Below are 23,799 nucleotides of genomic sequence, written 5' to 3'. Positions count from 1 at the left end.
ATAGTAAGGCAGAACAGTTGAAACTGGAGCAGCAGCATGGCCAGGTGGACTGGGGACAGCAAGGAGTCATCATGTCAGGTAGTCCTGGGGCATGGTCCTAGGGCTCAGGTCCTCCGAGAGAGAGAAAGAAAGAAGGAGAGAATTAGAGAACGCACACTTAGATTCACACAGGACACGGAATAGGACAGGAGAAGTACTCCAGATATAACAAACTGACCCTAGCCCCCCGACACAAACTACTGCAGCATAAATACTGGAGGCTGAGACAGGAGGGGTCAGGAGACCAAGTAGAAAGGCAGTGTAGGATAGATATAGGTCTGTAGCAGTTTGGGTCTAGAGTGTCTCCCCGTTTGAAGGGGGATGATCCTGGCAGCTTTCCAATCTTTGGGGATGTCAGACGATACAAAAGAGAGGTTGAACAGGCTAGTAATAGGGCTTCAACAATTTCGGAAGATACTTTTTTAGAAAGAAAGGGTCTAGATTGTCTAGCCCGGCTGATTTATAGGGGACCAGATTTTCCAACTCTTTCAGAACATCAGCTATCTGGATTTGGGTGAGGGAGAAATGGGGAGGCTTGGGCAAGTTACTGTGGGGAGTGTATGGCTGTTGACCGGGGTAGGGGTAGCCAGGTGGAAAGCATGGCCAGCTATAGAAAAATGCTTATTGAAATTCTCAATTATCGTGGATTTATCGGTGGTGACAGTGTTTCCTAGCCTCAGTTCAGTGGGCAGCTGGGATGAGGTGCTCTTATTCTCCATGGACTTTAGTGTCCCAGATTTTTTTTGAGCAGGATGCACATTTCTGTTTGAAAAAGCTAGCATTTGCTTTCGTAACTGCCTGTGTATATCGGTTCCTAACTTCCCTGAAGAGTTGCATATCACGGGGGCTATTCGATGCTAATGCAGTATGCCACAGGATGTTTTTGTGCTGGTCAAGGGCAGTCATGTCTGGGGTGAACCAAGGGATATATCTGTTCCTGGTTCTACGATTTTTGATTGGGGCATGCTTATTTAAGATGGTGAGGAAATTACTTTTAAAGAACAACCAGGCATCCTTTACTGACGAAAAGAGGTCAATATCCTTCCAGGATACCCGGGCCAGTTCGATTAGAAAGGCCTGCTCTCTGAAGCGTTCTAGGGAGCGTTTGACAGTGATGAGGGGTGGTCGTTTGACCGCAGACCCATTACGGACACAGGCAATGAGGCAGTGATCGCTGAGAACCAAGTTGAAGGCAGCAGAGGTGAATTTGGAGGGCAGGTTGGTTAGAATGATATCTATGAGGGTGCCCGTGTTTACGAATTTGGGGTTGTACCTGGTAGGTTCCTTGATAATTTGTGTGAGACTGAGGTAATCAAGCTTAGATTGTAGGATGACCGGGGTGTTAAGCATGTCTCAGTTTAGGTCACCTAACAGCACGATGTCACGCCTTGGTCATTGTATCTTGTGTTTTTGTTATATGTTTGGGTAGGCCAGGGTGTGACATGGGTTTATATGTTGTATTTCGTATTGGGGTTGTATTAATTGGGAGTGTGTATTATTAGGGGTGTGTCTAGTTAGGCTTGGCTGCCTGAGGCGATTCCTAATTGGAGTCAGCTGATTCTCGTTGTCTCGGATTGGGAACCGTATTTAGGCAGCCTGAGTGCGCGTTGTATTTCGTGGGTGATTGTACCTGTCTTTGTGTTAGTCACCAGATAGGCTGTAATTTGTTTCACTCGTTTGTTGTTTTTGTATTTTCTATTATTTCATGTACCGCTTTATCTTTATTAAAGATCATGAGTAACCTACACGCTGCATTTCGGTCTGCCTCTCTACAAACAACAGACGAAGTTCATTACAGAATCACCCACCACGATTCACAGACCGAGCAGCGTGTGAACTGGCAGGAGCTAAAGGAGGACGATATGGACGGCAGAAGCAGGGATTATACGACGTGGGAAGAAATCGACAGGTGGGCGTCCGACCCAGTGCGAGTGCAGGAGCCCGCCTGGGATTCCCTACAGCAATGCGAAGAGGGCTATACACGGATGGAATCGAAAAGGAGAGCACGGCTATACAGAGCGAAAACCGTAGGTAACGGGGGAAAGCGCAGAGAGAGAGTGGCAGAGTCAGGAGTCAGACCTGAGCCTACTCTCCCTGTTAATTGTGAGGAGCAGCAATATGAGGACTTCTGGTCTTGGGAGATGATATTAGACGGAAAAGGACCCTGGGCGCAGCTGGGAGAATTTCGCCGTCCCAAGGAGGAAATAGAAGTAGCTAAAGCGGAGAGGCGTGAGTATGAGGAGGCAGCACTGCGACGCGGTTGGAAACCGGAAAGTCACCCCAAAAAAATTATTGGGAGGGGGCTAAAAGGGAGAATAGTTATGCCAGGTAGGAAACCTGTGCATACTCCCTGTGCTCACCGTTGGGCTAGAGAGACCGGGCAGGCACCGTGTTATGCTATGGAGCGCACAGTGTTTCCAGTGCGGGTGCAGAGCCAGCTGTGACTTATACCAGCCCTTCCTATTGGCCGGGCTAGAGTGGGCATCGAGCCAGGTAAGCTTGGGCAGGCTCGGTGCTCAAGAGCTCCAGTGCGCCTGCACGGTCCGGTCTATCCAGAGCCACCTATACACACCAGTCCTCCGGTAGCAGCTCCCCGCACCAGGCTTCCTGTGCGTGTCCTCGCGCCAGTACCACCAGTTCCAGCACCACGCACCAGGCCTCCAGTGCGCCTCGCCTGTTCAGCACAGCCAGTGCTTTTCTCCCCTCCTGCGCTGCCGGAGTCTCCCGCTTGTTTAGCGCAACCAGAGCTGTTCTCTTCTCCTGCGCTATCGGAGTCTCCCGCCTGTTTAGCGCAGCCAGAGCCTTTCTCCTCTCCTGCGCTGCCGGAGTCTCCTGTCTGTCCAGCGCCACCAGTGCTCCCAGTCGGCCCAGCGCGTCCAGTGCGCCTCGCCTGTTCAGCGCAGCCAGAGCCTTTCTCCTCTCCTGCGCTGCCGGAGTCTCCTGTCTGCCCAGCGCCGCCAGTCGGCCCAGCGTCACCAGTCTGCCAGGATCCGCCAGAAGTGCCAGTCTGCCAGGATCCGCCAGAAGTGCCAGTCTACCAAGATCTTCTAGATCGGCCAGACAACCTTAATCATCCAGGTCCACCAGCCAGCCAGGATTTACCGGAGCCTACTACCTGCCTGAGCTTCCTCTCAGTACTGAGCTTCCTCTCAGTACTAGGCTCCCTCTCTGTACTGGGCTCCCTCTCAGTACCGAGCTTCCTCTCAGTACCGAGCTTCCTCTCAGTACCGGGCTTCCCCTCAGTACCGCGCTTCCCCTCAGTACCGGGCGTCCCCTCAGTACCGAGCTTCCCCTCAGTACCGGGCTTCCCCTCAGTACCGGGCTTCCCCTCAGTACCGGGCTTCCCCTCAATACCGGGCTTCCCCTCAGTACCGGGCTGCTTCGGTCCCGGGCTGCCCCTCTGTCCCGGGCTGCCCCTCTGTCCCGGGCTACCCCGCTGTCCCGAGTTGCCCCTCTATCCTGAGTTGCCCCTCTATCCTGAGTTGCCTCTCTATCCCGAGTTGCCCCTCTGTCCCGAGCTGCCCCTCTGTCCCGAGTTGCCCCTCTGTCCCGAGTTGCCCCTCTGTCCCGAGCTGCCCCTCTGTCCCGAGCTGCCCCTCTGTCCCGAGCTGCCCCTCTGTCCCGAGCTGCCCCTCGGTCCCGAGCTGCCCCTCGGTCCCGAGCTGCCCCTCGGTCCCGAGCTGCCCCTCAGTTATGTGGGGATCAGGGTGAGGACTATTAGGCCATGGTCGGCGGAGAAGGTGGATTATCCTAGGACGCGAAGGGGAGGAACTAGGACATTTATGGAGTAGGGTCCACGTCCCGAGCCAGAACCGCCACCATGGACAGACGCCCACCCGGACCCTCCCTATGCTCTTGAGGTGCGTCCCGGAGTCCGCACCTTAGGGGGGGGGTTCTGTCACGCCTTGGTCATTGTATCTTGTGTTTTTGTTATATGTTTGGGTAGGCCAGGGTGTGACATGGGTTTTTATGTTGTATTTCGTATTGGGGTTGTATTAATTGGGAGTGTGTATTATTAGGGGTGTGTCTAGTTAGGCTTGGCTGCCTGAGGCGATTCCTAATTGGAGTCAGCTGATTCTCGTTGTCTCGGATTGGGAACCGTATTTAGGCAGCCTGAGTGCGCGTTGTATTTCGTGGGTGATTGTACCTGTCTTTGTGTTAGTCACCAGATAGGCTGTAATTTGTTTCACTCGTTTGTTGTTTTTGTATTTTCTATTATTTCATGTACCGCTTTATCTTTATTAAAGATCATGAGTAACCTACACGCTGCATTTCGGTCTGCCTCTCTACAAACAACAGACGAAGTTCATTACACACGAGCTCTGAAGATAGATGGGGGGAAATCAATTCACATATGGTGTCCAGGGCACAGTTGGGGGCAGAAGGTGGTCTATAGCAAGCGGCAACGGTGAGAGACTTGTTTCTGGAAATCTGGATTTTTAAAAGTAGAAGCTCAAATTGTTTGGGAACAGACCTGGATAGTATGACAGAACTTTGCAGGTTATCTATGCAGTAGATTGCAACTCTGCCCCCTTTGACAGTTCTATCTTTTGGGAAAATGTTATAGTAAGGGATGGAATTTCTGGGATTTTGGTGCCCTTCCTAAGCCAGGAGTCAGACACGGCTAGGCCATCCGGGTTTGCAGAGTGTACTAAAGCAGTGAATAAAACAAACTTAGGGAGGAAGCTTCTAATGTTAACATGCATGAAACCAAGGCTTTTACGGTTACAGAAGTCAACAAATGAGAGCACCTGGGGAATGGGAGTTGAGCTAGGCACTGCAAGGCCTGGATTAACCTCTACATCACCAGAGGAACAGAGGAGGAGTAGGATAAGTGTACGGCTAACGGCTATAAGAACTGGTCGTCTAGTACGTTCGGAACAGAAAGTAAAAGAGAGTAACATTTTTGGGGACCGTAAGGCCTACTCTAAGAACTACTGGCTAAAATCCATACAAAAGAACCGGAGAATCTCTTGAATAAGGTAATAATAGGATGAGGATAATGGTTCATTAGCATTGTGATGTTAATGTTAATCTCTTGACTAATGTGTCTGAGATGTAGAAGCACCAAGCAGATAATTGATGAGCTCCCTGCAGGACATATTACCCGCAGATACTTACAAGGACTTGTAGGTTGTGTCTGAAAAGGTCAGAGCAGTCAGAGAGATGTTGTAAAGGTTCAATGGTGTCCTATTGAACTGTCTGTCTGCCAAATTCTTTGTATCACTGCAGAGCTGATGTGTTAATTATTTTATTTACTTGGTGGGCAGATTCTGGATCAGGAAAGGTGTTGTGCTGGGTTTTGCCCTGAATCGTTTTTGTGAATAGTTGACATACTCTGTGAGATATTGTTCAACCCTATCATCAAATAAATTTATAAATCACATAGAAATACAATATCATGAAGCCATGAGGAGCAAATGTAATGGTGACTGTGCCAGAGATGCACATTAGTTGGTGAACAACTGACATGAAAGATGCAAATATAAAGATGCCATCTTCATTAATAAAATAGGAGAGAAATCAAATCTTCTCTCTCTTTTATACTAAAGCTCAGTGGGGAAAATCTGAATGCCCCATTTTCCTGCTGACCCCAAAGGCAAGGGTGTCATAGAACAAATTCTTCATTACTGAGAAATCATAGTTAGACGACCCTTCAGACCTATCAATGTAGATACAGTATGACTACCATCAGAGAACACAGGCTCACAAACACTCTGTAGGGATTTGTCTCAGCATGGGATGATTGCTCCAAGTGCAGCTTTTGAGGGATCATAAATAATAAACCGCTGTGTCCCCATTTTCCTAATTTTTACAAGTTGATAATAATTTTTTGTTGCTTTCATCAAACATAAATGGGTCTCTCATGCCTCTCGTATGGCCTATCGTTTTCCCTTATGGGGCTTTTGGTGCTTTTTACATCGCAAATCATAAAATACATATATTTTTAGAGCCTCCTCATTTCATGACACCTTCCTCCTTTGTGATGAAGTAGACTGTAGACTGTATGTATCGCAGTTATGTAATAAGCAGTTATAGATATGGATAAAAATAGATATTCATTACTTAATCATATTTTCCTGATGAAGTATAAATGACAAGCTCCCATGGGACCTCCTGGAACATCCAACAATCACTTTAGTTGAAATATCTATTTCAGGCTATTCCTGAAGTCAGTCACTGCATTAGTTTGATCCTTGTTCTAGTGATAATCAGTGTGTAATTTCCTACTGTCATACTTTGTGACTGTAACTGCTGCATTGTGCTCCAGAAACAAGCAGTCATGCCATATTTAGAAAAGACTAGCTCCATTTTAACATTCTTGGCCAGGAAGAATCAATCTGCGGCAGTCCACTGGGAAAATGCTGAGCTACACATTTTTAAGGGTCTCCTTGTATCTTTGTTCCCCCCTATAAACCTGAATTAGATGACGAAGCTTGTGCCTCTTATGGAGAACTACGTAAAACAAATGGTGCACATTTATTGTTGTCAATCATTACTGTAAAGGAAAATGGGAAATGTTAAGTTGACTTTATTGTATTCACAATTATATGCAGTGAAATCCTCATTCCTTGTCTCCAACACCACAGCTGTTTACACACACACACACACACACACACACACACACACACACACACACACACACACACACACACACACACACACACACACACACACACACACACACACACACACACACACACACACACACACACACACACACACACACACACACACACACACACACACACACACACACACACACACACACACACACACACACACACACACACACACACACACATAGATGCGTAGTCCTAAACATTTCCCTCATAGCAGATATAATGTTACATTGCAACATTGCAGCTCAGATGTAAAAGCTGCTGAAGTTTTGATTGCTTTTCCCTTGGTGGTTTTTCATTAAAATAGATTGATTACCTTTGGCATGCACAATTTATTTGACTCCAATGTCCTCCAATTCTTGTTTGTCTGAGGACATAAATAAGTGTGTGTGTGTGCTTTTACTTGTGTGTTCATTTGTGTGTGTGTGTGTGTGTGTGTGTGTGTGTGTGTGTGTGTGTGTGTGTGTGTGTGTGTGTGTGTGTGTGTGTGTGTGTGTGTGTGTGTGTGTGTGTGTGTGTGTGTGTGTGTGTGTGTGTGTGTGTGTGTGTGTGTGTGTGTGTGTGTGTGTGTGTGTGTGTGTGTGTGTGTGTGTGTGTGTGTATTATTGATTGCATATAGGGACCTATAGAGTGTAGGAGATGTTGTAATGTCTATGTTACAGTTTTTTTTTGATTGCTAAATGACAGTGGACACAACTGGAGTCACGTGCAAAACTCTAACTACAGTCTGCACAGCAGCAGTTCATGTGGACCAAACTCTAGTTCGTTTTTCATTGCTTGAACACAGTTTTCAAAACTCTACACACTTATCCCATGACTTTAACCACAACCTGCACAACACTGTGGATTTACAGCACTTTGTTCAAATGCTAACACACTGCTGTCAAAACTGTGAACCACACATTCAAAACGGAATAGATTTCAGCCTTGTGCCTTTCAAACACTGCTGATTGCAATTTCAGCTGAAAGGCTAAGCAGGTATCTTGTTTTAGACTTGTTAGTGAACACACACACATATTACAGTATATGTAGGTAGAGCTCAGAAAGACTCATTTTGGAAATGGAACAAGGAAGATGGGTTCGTGGAGGGAGAAGGGTGGCAGGGAGAGGGTGGATGTGTGGAGGCAGACAATGAAGACAAAGAGCTGTTATTTCAGAAGAAATAAGGGCTACACTTATAGACCATGTCGTGAACCATGCTCTCTCATTGAGAGAGGCAGGGTTGAGGGTGCAACCCAATCTGCAAAGATCCACAGTGGCATCTGTAATGCGAATTTTCCATCATGCAAACAGGTGAGAGTTACATCCTTACAGTAAATGAAAACATTACAGGAATCTATTTTGTATTGCAATTATAGAATATTTACACAGATATATATTACAGTAAGTTTGACTGTAAAATATATTTTTACAACAGGACCCAAAGGTTGCCCCCACCAGGGGGAAGAGGAAAAATATTTTCAGATGCACAGGAAAATGCTATTGTTGACATGGTTGTTGTCAACAATGCAATAAAACTGTGGGAGATTCAAGATGGAGTGCTGGCTGATAATGATATATTTGAAAATGTTAATTCTGTCAGCACAACAACTATTGCTCGAGTCCTAAAGAAACACCAAGTTACAATGCAACAGTTATACACTGAACCATTCGAGAGAAACAGTGAACGGGTAAAAGAGCAAAGATACCAATATGTCCAGGTAAGACGTCTGAGGTTATGTACACAGCTATACAAAATATTTACAGTAAAAAAAACACTAGCATTTCTACAGTAAAACTGTGCACTTACTGTTTTTCAGAGAGTAATGGAGGTGGAAGCACTGGAAAGACCACATTCATTTCTATTTATCGATGAAGCTGGATTTAACCATGCCAAAACACGACGCAGAGGAAGGAATGTTATAGGTCAAAGGGCCACTGTGGAGGTTCCAGGCCAAAGGGGGGGAAATATCACCATGTGTGCTGCAATGGTCAATGATGGTTTGCTTCTCAACACACCACTCATTGGCCCATACAACACAGAAAGGCTTATAGCTTTCCTAGAACAGCTCTATGCTCAGCTAGTGCCAGCAGAACAGGGGGAGCCAGTAAGAAACCCCCAAGTTTTTGTCATAGTTTGCGATAACGTTGCTTTTCACCACTCTGCAGCTGTCACAGATTGGTTTGCAGCACATCACAGATTTATGGTTTTGTACCTGCCTGCATATTCACCCTTCCTCAACCCAATAGAGGAGTTTTTCTCTGCCTGGAGGTGGAAAGTGTTTGGTCACCACCCACATGACCAAATGTCTCTTTTGGAAGCCATGCGTGCCGGATGTGAGGACACGAGTCCAGAGGACTGCCAGGGATGGATAAGGCATTCCAGAAGGTTCTTCCCCAGGTGCATGGCAAGAGAAAAAACATTAGATGTGATGTTGAAGAAAACCTGTGGCCTGATGCTAGAGAGAGAGGCAGGATTAGCCCCTCAATTATTTGTTCGAATTACAGTATGTACTTTTAGTTTCTACCTTTTTTTTCTCATTACTGTAATTCTGTAAATTACTACAGACTATTGAAGCAAACTGCTAATTTTCATTTACCTTAAAGAATTGTTATGTTCTAAAAATGTAATAAATCATGTGAAAGAATGTCACTCTTTTCTTTGAAGAAAATATTACTTTGTATGAAGTCACTGAAATTGTTCAAACTGTAAAGATGAAAAGTTTGTATTTTCTGTATTGGTGTTTGATGCTAGTGTTTTTACTCTCAGTGTGTTCTGAGTGACAGTGTGTGTTATCTCAGTGAGGGTTGTGCATAGTGTTTGGCTACACTGAGCGTGTTTTGAGCCATGTGTTAAGAGTTGTGTTGCTTGGAATGAGTTTTGCAGGTGACGTGAACTGTTTAGCTCAGGTGACTGTTGGTAGTGCAGACTGTAGTTAGAGTTTTGCACATGTGCCTCCAGTTGTGCCCACTGTCGTTTAGCAATCGAAAAAAACTGTAATAGTTATCTTAAGGGATTTATACGTGTTTCAGTATACTGTGGACTTTGGGAAGTGTCTGCAGTTTGTGGTACCTGTGTAATTAACTTATGCGTGTGCATGCGTGCGTTGATGCTTTTGTAGGGCAGTAACGTGATGGAGGACACGGATCTTAGAGATATGGGAATCACTGACCCTGGTCACAGAAAGAAGATCATCCGTGCAGCACGCAGCTTGCCCAAGGTACAGTAGTTATCATCAGTCCAGGTCACTGCCTGCAACCTTGTGCCGGGTTGACCATTCATCCCTGTCTAAGAAGCCACCGTACATCAAGGTGTCAAGGAGTGTGCATTATCTATGTTTGTGCACAGTATTTTCAATCATGATAATGTATTGTAAAGTAGCTTTGATCTAGTCTGCAGCTATGTTTGGCAAAATCAATCATGTGAACAAGCCTTTTGACATTGTGTGCGGTTTTAAAATCTTGAAAGAAATTGTGAAATCCTGCTTTTATTTGAATGTAATTTGATCTCCTTTCTGTCCCTCTTTGTAGGTGAAAGCCCTGGGCTGTGATGGCAGCACCTCTCTGTCCACCTGGTTGGATGTGCTAGGCCTCCAGGAGTACCTGCCTAACTTCCTGTCCAGTGGCTACCGTACCTTGGACTGTGTGAAGAATCTATGGGAGCTGGAGATTGTCAATGTGAGGCCAATGTTTTGTTAGTGAATTATGTAGTGCCTCAGGGAAGAGACAGCACTGTGCTAAGCTTAAGGCAAAACAGATTTGAGCTGAATAATTGAGGAGAGTCCATTCTGTCTGCTTGTCGAGTGCCAGCATAGGTGTCAGACTCACTATATACAGTCAGTGTGAGTGTATAATGTGTATTTCCATTCATATTTGTTGGTTTGTACTTGTTTGTCAATATTAGTGTCTGTGTTGTTCATATGAACGTAGTCCTATGTACGGTCTAGTAGTTACCATTGTGTCTTATCTGTGCACGTCTCTGCAGGTGTTGAAAATCAGCCCTCTGGGCCACAGGAAGAGAATCATAGCATCTCTGGCAGAGCGGCCCTATGAGGAGGCCCCGACCAAATCACAGATCTCTCACCGTCTCTCACAGATCAGGGTTAGTAAGAGTAATCAGTCTTACATTTGAACAATAATCCCAGCTAGCACATTTGGTTCCTTGGAAGTTGTGGGAACATATGTTTTTGGTTTCCCACTGGATCTGGAAACGAAGCCAAAAGTTTCCTGACCGGTAAAACGGAAGGGAACATTTATTTTTAGGTTGCAGGGAGGTTCAGAGAACGTTTTAACCTGGTTCCTTGAAGTTTTTCTGGGAAGTTTTATTAAAGCTCTGAGAACTAAAATTATTATTTTTCAGTTTTTTAAATAACTTCCTTAAAACTACTACTGAATGTTTCAATAAGACTTTTAATAACACTGCTAGCTTTTTTGTATTAACTTAAAAAATCCAAGTACAGATAGAAATGAATTTCCTTAGGCATTAATCATGCAAACGTATTTCTTTTGAATTGTGACACAGCGTCAGTGAGCTTCAAACCTACAAAATCTTCTGCTCTCTATGCATGGAATTAGTCCACTGCACCACCAGGATGGAGCTACCATGACATGTTTTATTACACATACAAATCTGCTCCTTTTAGTATATTAAAACAGATCACTTTTCAAAGGAAACAAGCACTCATTAAGATGAGGTGTGATCAATTAGTTGTCGAGGCCATACACCTGAACACAGTTAACAAGATAGAGTTTAGTTGATGCTGAGAACAGAATCGGTGGAGGCTGCTGAATTGAGGACGACTCATAATAATAATTGTTTGCTTTCGGAGAATTAAATGTATGTTTTTAATAACATTCTTAGAATGTTCTCTGAATGTTACGAAGGTTTATTGTGTTTTTTTTATGGAAAGTTTTCATAACATTCTCAAAACAGTTTGAGAACATGACTTTAAATAGAACCATGTGGAAACCTGTAAAAAACGTTATGCTGAAGTACTGAAATTCCCACAGAAGAATGTTGTTTCTTAATGTTCTCTGGACTATATTTAAACATTCCCAATGTCAAACCAGTTGGAGAACATTCCTAGAACATTACCAACGTTTAAATTGAAGCTACAATATGTAACTTTTTGGGCGACCCGACAATATCCATATGGAAATGTGAGTTATAGATCTGTCATTCTCATTGAAAGCAAGTTTAAAAATGAGTAGATATGTTCTATGTGCACTATCTCTCCGCCTCCTGTTTTTTAGTTTCCTTTTGTGTCTGCTACTTTAGGTTTTGTACACCAGCTTCAAACAGCTGAAAGTACAATATTTTTGGTTATGGATATATCACAGCACTTTAGATAGTATAGTGAGAAAATAATTGTACTATTTTCTCACTATGTTTGTCACATAAACTGAAATTAGGCAAATTATTAGAATTTTAGCAACCATAAAATGTCGGAGCGAATAAATGTAACCATGTTTGAACTTTTAGGAAATGTTCTGTTAATGACATACCAAAAATATATATATATATTTTGTCAAGTTCCTTAAATGTGCTAAGAATGTTTTAAAGCCAAGCCACTATCCTGCACCATTCTCAGAAAGTTGTGGGAAGGTAGTATGCAAAATAACCATAGAACAATCAAGCTCTAAGAAACACATGGTTCTCAGAACATTATGTGCTAGCTGGGATCTCATTTGTACTGTATGCCATTACATAATGCTCTAATATCTTATTGAAATATGTATTGTGGCACTATGTTTTCTTATCTTTCACATCCAATCAGTCATAAATATGATCAATCAATCTTTACGTGGCAGTTTCAGGACCTGTTGTCCCAGACAGGGACCTCTCCTCTGAGTCAGATGGACCCTTCCACCAGTCGCTCCATGGACATGCTCCTGCCCTTGGGAGAGGGAGGCAGGAGGAGGAGAGCCATGGACCAGGACTGTAGCGTGTCCCTGCGCTCCTACAGCGAGAGACCCCGCTCCCACGTTAGTCCTCCTGCCAAAACGCTGTCTTTACCTGTACCTCATGAAGTAACAGAAATACAGTATGTGTCTCTGTGGTGTGCTTGGGATAATCATGTTATAAAGAGAGCTATCTGCTGCTGGGGTGATCTGAAACAGAAGCTGTTATGTGTTTAACAGATTATTGAAGTCATTCCATGCTTGTATTAAATATGCACTGAGTATATAACACATTAAGAACACCTGCTCTTTCGATGACATACACTGACCAGGTGAATCCAGGTGAAAGCTATGATCCCTTATTGATGTCACTTGTTAAATCCACTTAAATCAGTGTAGATAAAGGGGAGGAGACAGGATAAAGAAGGATTTTTAAGCCTTGAGACATTTGAGACATGGATAGTGCATGTGTGCCATTCAGAGGGTGAATGGACAAGACAAAACATGTGAGTGCCTTTGAACGGGGTATGGTAGTAGGTACCATGTGCACCAGTTTTTGTTAAGAATTGCAAAGCTGCTGGGTTTTTCACATTCAACAGTTTCCTTTGTGTATCAAGAATGGTCCACCATCCAAAGGACATCCAGACAACTTTTGATCAGTCAGCATCTTTTTAGTTTTAGAATCCTGTAATATTTTGTGACTAAATGTTCTGCCATAAAATCTTTGTACAGTACAGGATCAATCCATGTCTATCTGTCTTTCTAGGACAGGCGGAGTGACCGACAAAGGGAACCCCGTTTGACCCTCCGGCCGCCGAGCCAGTCTGCCACGTACACCACGGTCTCTGCTTGGCATCACCAGCCTGAGAAACTTATCTTAGAGTCTTGCGGGTATGAGGCCAGTGTAAGTCATGTCAATGGTCAATCTCCTGTCTTGTTGTGTCAATGGAAATCCCCTTGAATCTCAGCCACTAGAAAAGTCCTCAATCCGTGTTTGATAATCGCTTGATGTTTCAAGAATTGATAGTTCCCACTGTGCACAAACTGGTTGAATCAACGTTGTTTCCACGTCATTTCTTTGAACCAACTTGGAATATACATTGAATTGACGTCTGTACCCACTGAGTTCAGAGATAATAGCCTGTTTTGTTGCTTATTTTCCAGTATATGGGATCAATGATTATCAGGGATCTAAGGGGGATTGAGTCCACTCAAGAAGCCTGTGCTAAAATTAGGGTAAGTCTGACTGTCATACTACAGATCAATACTCAATCACTCTATTCTAGCACTCTGTATTAATATGGATCCCCTCACCATTTTCTTTCTACTTGTAGAAGTCAAAGGACCATTCCAAAAAGGGTCCTGTTGTCATCCTCTCCATCACTTATAAAGGGGTCAAGTTCATTGATGCCGCCACTAAGGTAATGGGAGCCTGTTGGCAATGAGAAATGCATGATGAGCTCAACTGCATGATTTTTCTCTCTCGTGTTCTCATATTATTTCCCCTACAATAAAGATATCACTGTTGGTTCGGATTAAGTCAGTGGTTGTTACTGGTCGATGGATTTGTTCCTGTTGCTCCTCAGTTCCAACCTGTTCTTTTGTCCTCTCACCAGACAATAGTAGCCGAGCATGAGATCAGGAACATCTCCTGTGCGGCCCAGGACCCTGATGACCTCTGCACCTTCGCCTACATCACCAAGGACAGTAAGAGTGGCCACCACTTCTGCCATGTCTTCAGCACTGTGGAAGTGGTGAGGAACACAATGATGACACCAGCCCAAACCCCTGAATCAATCATTCCATAAGGCTATGCCAAAATACTATCACCCTTTTCCCACCTTCTAAAGTACTCTGATTTGTATTCATTTGTTTCTAAATGCCATATCTAATCATTAAAAAATATTGAAAGGAAAAACTTGATTGACAAAACTGCATGCAGCTTCTTGATGAATTAAATTGCCTTAATGTCTTGATTAAGGTAATGCACCTGCTGTCATGGAAGTAACATAATATCTTGATTAGTCTCTTTTATAAGCCACGTGCAAAACATTCGTGGCACATGAAACAGCTACATCTTGATTATCTAATTAAACACTCGATTAACTTAGTTCCACTGCTATGATTGACAACGCAATGATAAAAATGCAGATTGTGCCTCATTCAAAGTAGCTGTCAGTCACTACTGCAACTATCTCTTCATTCTTTACTGTCTCCCTCGGTACAGACTCAGACTTATGAGATCATCCTGACACTGGGACAGGCATTTGAGGTGGCCTATCAGCTGGCTCTCCAGACCAAGGCCAGGCAGTATGTCCCAGTCCCCCCACCTTCTCTGGGGTCAGAGGTCATTGAGACCAAATCCAGCCGGCCCACGTCACAACAATGGAGCAGCATGAGGAGATCAACAGTGAGTACCACACACTGAGCATAAACAAAAAAATGACATGTAGCTGTGTGTGTGTTTCTAAACTGTCAAAATAAAGGAAACACCAACATAAAATGTCTTAATAGGGTGTTGGGCCACTGAACTGCTTTAATGCTCCTTGGCAAAGATTCTACAAGTGTCTGGAACTTTATTGGAGGGATACGACACCATTCTTCCACAAGAAATTCCATAATTTGGTGTTTTGTTGATGGTGGTGGAAAACACTGTCTCAGGCACCGCTCCAGAATCTCCCATAAGTGTTCAATTGGATTGAGATCTGGTGGCTGAGACACACACACACACACACACACACACACACACACACACACACACACACACACACACACACACACACACACACACACACACACACACACACACACACACACACACACACACACACACACACACACACACACACACACACACACACACACACACACACACACACACTTTAACCCCCTTATGCTCTTTTAAGACCTCTTTCAAAGTCACTGTGATCTCTTCTTCTTTCTCTTCTTCTTTCTTCCAGCCATGGTAGCCAAAATAATGGGCAACTGGGCATTTTTATACATGACACTAAGCATGATGGGATGTTAATTGCCTAAATATCTCCGGAACCACACCTGTGTGGAAGCATCTGCTTTCAATACCCTTTGTATCCCTCATTTACTCAAGTGTTTTCTTTATTTTTTTCAGTTACGTATGTATGTGTACATGCGTAGGCATGCATGCATAAATATGCACAATCAGATAACACACAGTCATTGTGAGCAAATGTTCCTCCGGATTTTAAACCACTGATCACACTATTAAAAAAAGGAAGATTTGTAGTGCGATGAAATTGATGACTCATTACTTTGCTACCAATCTCACCTTCCCAACTCTGAGTCACTCAGATCGGAGTAGATTTTCCTGCAGCAATACAGTATGCGAAACTTGATGAGTGAATAGTCTTATTTTTTGCTAACAGGCAGGATATAATATAATCTGTAAATAGAGAGAGAGGGAGAACTGTGCGTCTCTCTGCTTGTCACCCGGCCCCTCTGATTCCCAGGATATTGATTGAGAATGTTACATAAATGTTTACGTATGCCCTGGGCCATGTATGGATGTATTGGCCTTTCAGGACCCTGAATAATGAACACTCAGTGATCACAGTCACCTGAGAAAGCTGGACCGTCTGGACCGTGCATGCACACTGCTCAACATGTTTATGTGTCCACGCAAATCACTATGCTTTATTATCTGCTATAAAACATAATATATTATGAGGTAATCAGTTCGCTGCATAATGTACAGGGTTGGCAGTATTTATGATCTACTTTTAGGCAGTGGAATTCTTGGAACATCTAGAACAAGACAACTCCATTTGAAGCTTTTAATGTAGATTAATTTCACAATTGTGAGATGACCTGTCATTTTTTTCGATGTACTTTCATTCTTGCCAGGTATGCACTATTTTGGTCCGATGTACACTACCATTCAAAAGTTTGGGGTAACTTAGAAATGTCCTTGTTTTTGAAAGAAAAGCCATTTTTTTGTCCATTAAATTAACATCAAATTGATTAGAAATACAGTGTAGACATTCTTAATGTTCTAAATGACTATTGTAGCTGTAAACTGCAGATTTTTTATGGAATATCTACATAGGCGTACAGAGGCCCATTATCAGCAACCATCACTCTTGTGTTCCAATGGCACGTTGTGTTAGCTAATCCAAGTTTATCATTTTAAAAGGGTAATTGATCATTAGAAAACCCTTTTGCAATTATGTTAGCACAGGTGAAAACTGTTGTTCTGATTAAAAAAGCAATAAAACTGGCCTTCTTTAGACTAGTTGAGTATGTGGATCATCAGCATTTGTGGGTTCGATTACAGGCTCAAAATGGCCAGAAACAAAGAACTTTCTTCTGAAACCAATCAGTCTATTATTGTTCTGAGAAATGAAGGCTTTTCCATGCGAGAAATTGCCAAGAAACTAAAGATCTCGCAAAACGCTGTGTACTACTCCCTTCACAGAACAGCGCAAACTGGCTCTAACCAGAATAAAAAGAGGAGTGGGAGGCCCAGGTGCACAACTGAGCAAGAGGACATGTACATTAGTGTCTAGTTTAAGAAACCGACGCCTCACAAGTTATCAACTGCCAGCTTTATTAAATAGTTTCTGTAAAACACCAGTCTCAACGCCAACAGTGAAGAGGCGACTCTTGCCTTCTAGGCGGAGTTACAAAGAATAAACATATCTCAGACTGGCCAATCAAAAGAAAAAATTAAGATGGAAAAAATAACACACACACTGGACAGAGGAACTCTGCCTAGAAGGCCAGCTAACGGAGTCGCCTCTTCACTGTTGACGTTGTTAGCAGTTGATGTTATTCTTCAATAACACAAACTACAAAGCAAATCAAGGGGAGAAAAATATGTTTATTTGATAAGGACAAATCATAGATGTTATGCTGGGAGGTAGATGTTCAGTCTCCACTGTCCTCAGCTTTTCTCCACATAACAAAGGAACAGGATGCCATTTACAACCCCCCACCCTAGCCTGGGGTTGACCAATTAGAAGTCCTTGCAGTACAACTGGGCCAATGGCCAAATAACCAGCATCCTGCTCCAGACTCAATGTACAGAACGTAGCACACATAGCTCTGAGTTCAGGAGTGACATTCCACAGATTCTAAACAGCTGTTGAACTGAAACCCAACTCCTACTTACAATTCTCTATTGAGCATTAATACTCTAGTTTTTAGTCCTCTCGTCCTCTGCATTGTGTATTTATCTTCAAAAAAATATTATAAAGTTGAGACTGGTGTTTTGCGGGTACTATTTAATGAAGCTGCCAGTTGAGGACTTGTGAGGCGTCTGTTTCTCAAACTAGACATCCTAATGTACTTGTCCTCTTGCTCAGTTGTGCACCAGGGCCTCCCACTCTCTCTATTCTGGTTAGAGACCATTTGCTCTGTTCTGTGAAGGGAGTAGTACACAGCGTTGGACGAGATCTTCAATTTCTTGGCAATTTCCCGCATGGAATAGCCTTCAATTCTCAGAACAAGAATAGACTGACGAGTTTGAGAAGAAAGTTATTTGTTTCTGGCCATTTTGAGCCTGTAATCGAACCCACAAATGCTGATGATCCAGATTCTGAACTAGTCTAAAGAAGTCATAAATCACTGTGCAGTTGATCACTTTGTACTGTGCTGTACTGGCTGTGTCTAGATATTGGAGGAGCCTTGCTAGTACAGTCCAGTCTAGTTGACAGATGTGATAAAGCCCTGCTATGCCAGCTGCTGTCAAGTATACATTTTTTTCTGTGATAAATCTTTATAACATTATTTGTCTACACCTAATAGGTTGTGATAAATGACCTAGAATTTTCACTTTTTATATATTCCACCACTATGGTCAGTTCAGTGCCACTATCAATGCTCTGCCTTTCTATTTCCCTGTTTAACATTTCTTTGTTCTTGTCTTCTTGGTCCTCCTGTTTCCCAGGGTGCCCCTCTGCTAGAATGCCGCTGCTGTTACTGTCACACGTGTACTACCCACCGCCCCTCCTTCCTCCCGTTGCACTCTGTTAGCCCTGGAGTCCAGGTCCTGCTCTCTCCTCCTTTCCGCTATCCTTCATCATCCATCTGCTAACCTACCTGACGTGCCTCTAACTCTCTCATCATTCCATGTCCACTTTTTGGTTTGCTTCCAGGCACTTCATCTTGCCACACAATATTTGCCCTTTTGATATGGCATAGCCTACACTGAATTTCTGCCACATTCTCATAGTCATTCCATTTGAGCTGATAAGAAGCTCTTTCTCATTATTCTTGCCTGAGGATAAGTAGGCTATACCTTAGCTTAGACTTAACCATCTATGGAAGATTCATGGCTTTGCAGTTCTGCTGCTAATGGTCTAGTGCTTTAATTGCATAGCTGTGTGATCAGTATAAATAGCAACATGCTTGAGGTGGCCTATTGAGTGTTAATCCTCCTATATCACTAAGCTTTTGCATTCTGATGAGTCTTATATTGGACAACTAGAATTGAATGATGGCCTTGTACACCCAAGTCTTTCATTGCCACAATGTCCGTAATTTGGGGTGTATCAGTGGTGTTTCATGTAATTAGATATACAGGACTACTAACTGAAATTCATTTATTCACATAGAACAGCTTTAACATGTGTGTATGGCTGCTCATGTGTTAACAGAGACTTTTGTTTGGGTGAGAGCATGTTATGAGCGCATGTTTGGATCCTTATGGTGTTTTCACGTTTTCACTTCATTTAAAACCCAGATTAAGAGACAGATGGGACTGTGTGTGGTCTGTTAGGTCTCCAGCAGCCTGTTTTGCTATCAGACATCTCTATGTTGTGGATTGAGCCCTGGTGTCTGTGATTCTAATATCACTGGACTGTGCCTTTAATCCACTTGCACGTGGGCTGAGGACTTAAGTGTGCAATGGCCTCCACCACTCCTGCAGTCTTACGCCCGTCTCTCGTCCCCCCCTTCCCCCGGCAGATTGACCCTCTGGAGATGGACGCAGACATGCAATCCCTGGGCAGCGCCACCTGGCTCTTCAACCAGAGAGACTCCAACAAGCGCCCCGTCAGCACCAAGTACGAGACCACCATATTCTGAGGCTGGATCCCCTGCACCGACCTCACCCTATCCTAGCACCCAGTTTGCCCCCTGACCTCCACCGCCCCCTCTCTCTGTCTCATGAGCCCTGTGCCTTCTCACTGTGATGGTAGCATCCCTCTGGGCTGCCCCTTCTCCTCAGCCCTGCTCTGACCTACACAAACCTTGCACTGCTCTGACATCACACATCCCTGCAGCCCTCTCTCCTGTCCTGTTCTCACCCCGAGGCAGCCCGTTACCCTACTCCTCCTGACACTGCTGCAGCTGCTGATGGGGAACCCTTGACTTGTGGATGGACCTGGTGTGAAACTACAATGGCCCTGTTCTCTCAACCAAACTGCCTCCTCCTCCTCCTCCCCCCAACTACTCATCTGCATCCACCCCTATTACGTTTATCATCATTGAAGAGATTGTGGCTTTTTTGTCCTCTTCCTGTCATGCTATTATTTTTCCAAGTGACTCCCTTCAGTCGAAACAATCCTGACGTTTTTTTCTGTTGAGCTACCTGTTGCATTTACCTGACAGTAACATGATTTGCATTGGCTGTACTGCCAATGTGAACAAGAAAATTGCAAACCTTCATAAGTTCCTCTTTTTATCTAATACCAAAGGAGTACTGCTCTTGGGCTATTATCCACAGAGTTTTGGTCCCATGCATAGTGGAATAAAGAACATTATCATGTCCCAAACTCAGCCTATCCTTCCCAAACAACCTCCTCAGTCATAAACAATATTTTATCCCCTTCCCAAAGGGATTAACACTTTTTCTCATCTTTTTAATGTGTTTATTTTTGTATTTCACTTTTTCCCACTCAGACAAGTTTAATATTTTTCTTTCCCTATCTGTAGCTTGTCCTGTCTTACCAGGCATCTACCACTGTGAGGCACTGTGAGGAGACATATCTAGCCTGGGATGCATGAAGGACAGAAAATCTATAAGACAAAAAACAATCAACAAACTTTTTTCTATGCATTTTTAATCGTACAATGATGGATCGTCAAGGAATCTTCCCTTTCCATGTATAATGGATCAAAAACTGAACCTCAATTTCCCGTGTGATTCTGTACACAAATGGACAGGACAACTCTTCCATCACTCTGCCAAGAACAGTAGTAGCCTTACTTCAATCTGGCAATCTATCAGTTTAAATCTAAACGTAATCAATTGAGCATCCTTGCCACCATCACACATTCTCCACACTTGCTGACGGCTGCACGCATCTTTCGTGGTTTAAAATACTTACAACACTTTTGAGTTGACACATGAACACATGAACACTTTGGCTGAGCTGCAGTGAAGGTGTTGTAATGGTACAGGTTTGTCTAGATAATAATGTAAATGATGCTCTGTAGCTCCACAGTGTGCATGGTGCCTCACCAGTCATTTTATTACCAAGAGAGACTGTTCGGCTCAGAGAACACTGTGTTAAAACATGGCACTATCCCCTTTAAAACCTTTTTGTTTGTTTCAAAAATTATACGGTATGTATTTTGTTTAACTATTATTAATAAGGAATGCTTTTAAAAATAACTGGGATTCCTGAAATGTATTTACTGAGAGAAACCAAGGGAAATCGTAGCAACACCACAATGTATTGCCATAGTAAAGTAATGCAAATACAAATTCATGACAAGTTGCCAAAACACCCCAGGAAGGTACATTTGATGGCAATAATTTAATTTGCCAATTCATTGTGAAAGGTATAAGATATTCCCAATAACATTGCTTAAATCTTTTTATATGAGGCAAGGCAGGTTGTGTTGCCGGACTCCTGATGCCACTGATTCAGCATGAGGTAAAATGTGTCACTAGAAAATGAACAATAGTGCCAAGGATTCAGGCTTACTCATAGTTTGAACTTTAAATTTGAGTGATCTAAATGTAATTAGATATGGTTTTATTATGCAAATTTACTTTGGGTTGAAAATATATTTGAAACTGCATTCTTGTTTTTCCTTTCACTGTGTCTTATACTGCAGGTCTACAGGAGCTATCTGTTTGGTATTATCTACTTGTGTTTTGCTCAACCTATTTTGTGTGCTGTGTTGCCTTGTGTTGTGTCCTCCTGTGAGGATGGCCTGTTCTGTCTCTGTCCGCTGTCCTCATTCTGTGTCCCCTGCTGCAGGATATGTTATGCTTAGCCTCTCTCCAAATGGCACAGGATGGCTGACTGGAGAATGAGTGTTAAGACTTGACAGTCTCTGTGTGGTACTGTAGCTGTGTCTCATCGCTGTTCTGTTCTGACTGATACTGTAGCTGGCACTGATGCATGTGGCAGTATTTGTGTTTCGTCCTCTGATGCACTTGGCCCATTGAGGTGTACATATGTAGCAGTGTCTGTTTAGTTTTTTCATATCATTTGCCTTTTGTTTAACTTTATCCATTATTATAACACAAATACAGCACCTCATCTCATTTACATTCTCCAGCATTGTCATTTCTCATGCACTAAGTATGTTCCCCCCTGTTATGTGTTGAAATCATGAAGACACATTCAACCTGCTCTGGTTTGGGTGCATATAAATGCCTTACATTTTAGAGAGCAGAAGCTATTTAAGCAGACACAATGTGGTGGCATGATTTGGCTGTGCATGTTTCTGTCTTTTTTAACACCAGTGTTTTCCTTGTGTAGCTCACTCCAGCGTTCAAGTTTCCGGACACCAAGCTGTGAGTTGAAGTGGAGCAGCCAATGTGAGCGTCTGCGTGTGTGTAGACTAGAGACAGAGAGACGAACAGAGACACAAGCAGCGGGTCTAGGAGTGACTGTTTGATAAGGTCTGCTGCCTTCTACAACCTCACCTGAATACAAAGTAACAGATAAAGGATAACCTTACACTAGCTGTCTGTCTCAACTGGGCATGGCAGGGCCTGTCTCTCAAATGGCATATATATATATATATATATATATACTCCTATCTCAAGAAAGCTCAGTCTGAAATCTCCTCCCTGGTCTCACACTGACTGTCTTTACCTCCACTCCTTACTTCAAGTAGGTACTGTAATCTGCAGAGTATAGACAATTAATGTTGGGCCAGCAATGACAATTTTTATTGATTTAGGTCTATTTGAGATAATCATGTTGTTACTGTAAGGATCTAGGAGAGTCAACATGAGAGTACATTCATCAAATGTAGCACTACTGTACCAGCATAATAATGCTATGCCCATGTATTTGTGGACAGAGTATAGTTTGTCAATGATTATGCGATGTTTATTTATTCCAATTAAAAGCTAAATATACCTGAAATTAAATAGTACAATGGAAAATGTTATTCTTAAGGTATTTGATTTTGTCTTGAGGCATATTCCTTGCATGAGAGTTTGACGGAGCTGGCAGACAATATATTCTATGAGAGTTAATTGCACCTCTAGCCCAGGGACTGGCAGAGGAGTGTACAAAGTCATATTCCCTGACTAGCAGACATTTAGAACAAAACATATGATGGAAATAAACTGATGCATTTTTTAAATGCATTATTTTCATATGGCTAACTAAGGTAGGCTAAAATACATTATTCAATGGAGAAACAAATGTTTCAAATTAGGGAGAAAATGCAACTTACACACTCTGTACCCTTGAGAAAACCTGGAAGCTTCAACACATGTAAATTCAGCAAAAAAAAGAAATGCCCTCTCACTGTCAACTGTGTTTAATTTCAGCAAACTTAACATGTGTAAATATTTGTATGAACATGACAAGATTCAACAACTGAGATAGAAACTGAACAGGTTCCACAGACATGTGACTAACAGAAATGGAATAATGAATCCCTGAACAAAGGGAGGGGGGGGTCAAAATCAAAAGTAACAGTCAGTATCTAGTGTGGCCACCAGCTGCATTAAGTACTGCAGTGCATCTCCTCATGGACTGCACCAGAGATGTTACCCCATTCTTCCACCAAGGCACCTGCAAGTTCCTGGACATTTCTGGGGGGAATGGCCCTAGCCCTCACCCTCCGATCCAACAGGTCCCAACAGGCCATGGCAGAACAGTGACATTCCTGTTTTGCAGGAAATCACACACATGAGCAGTATGACTGGTGGCATTGTCATGCTGGAGGGTCATGTCAGGATGAGCCTGCAGGAAGGGTACCACATGAGGGAGGAGGATGTCTTCCTTGTAATGCACAGCGTTGAGATTGCCTGCATTGACAACAAGCTCAGTCCGATGATGCTGTGACACACTGCCCGAGA

The 23,799-nt window shown here is 43.3% G+C and overlaps 1 protein-coding gene across 4 annotated transcripts in view; it reads left to right on the top strand.

Annotated features, from left to right (window-relative positions):
- LOC124031407 (ankyrin repeat and SAM domain-containing protein 1A-like) overlaps window positions 1–22,877 on the top strand; it is a 48,476-nt gene extending 25,599 nt beyond the window's left edge. The window contains exons 4-14 of one of the 4 annotated variants that reach the window (XR_006838124.1): window positions 9,764–9,862; window positions 10,173–10,319; window positions 10,627–10,743; window positions 12,453–12,626; window positions 13,309–13,446; window positions 13,707–13,778; window positions 13,877–13,963; window positions 14,159–14,296; window positions 14,770–14,952; window positions 19,485–21,606; window positions 22,238–22,877. Coding sequence is in view for 3 of the 4 variants with exons in the window: in XM_046342613.1 (XP_046198569.1) it covers window positions 9,764–9,862; window positions 10,173–10,319; window positions 10,627–10,743; window positions 12,453–12,626; window positions 13,309–13,446; window positions 13,707–13,778; window positions 13,877–13,963; window positions 14,159–14,296; window positions 14,770–14,952; window positions 18,466–18,612 (1,302 nt within the window). In the remaining variant the exon portion in view is untranslated. The other 3 variants (XM_046342614.1, XM_046342615.1, XM_046342613.1) reach the window with 3 other exon arrangements.
- The last annotated feature ends 922 nt before the right edge of the window (window positions 22,878–23,799 follow it).

This window comes from Oncorhynchus gorbuscha, linkage group LG03, assembly GCF_021184085.1.
Source record: "Oncorhynchus gorbuscha isolate QuinsamMale2020 ecotype Even-year linkage group LG03, OgorEven_v1.0, whole genome shotgun sequence".
NCBI lineage: Eukaryota > Metazoa > Chordata > Actinopteri > Salmoniformes > Salmonidae > Oncorhynchus > Oncorhynchus gorbuscha.
This window is presented reverse-complemented; position numbering and strand designations above follow the sequence as displayed.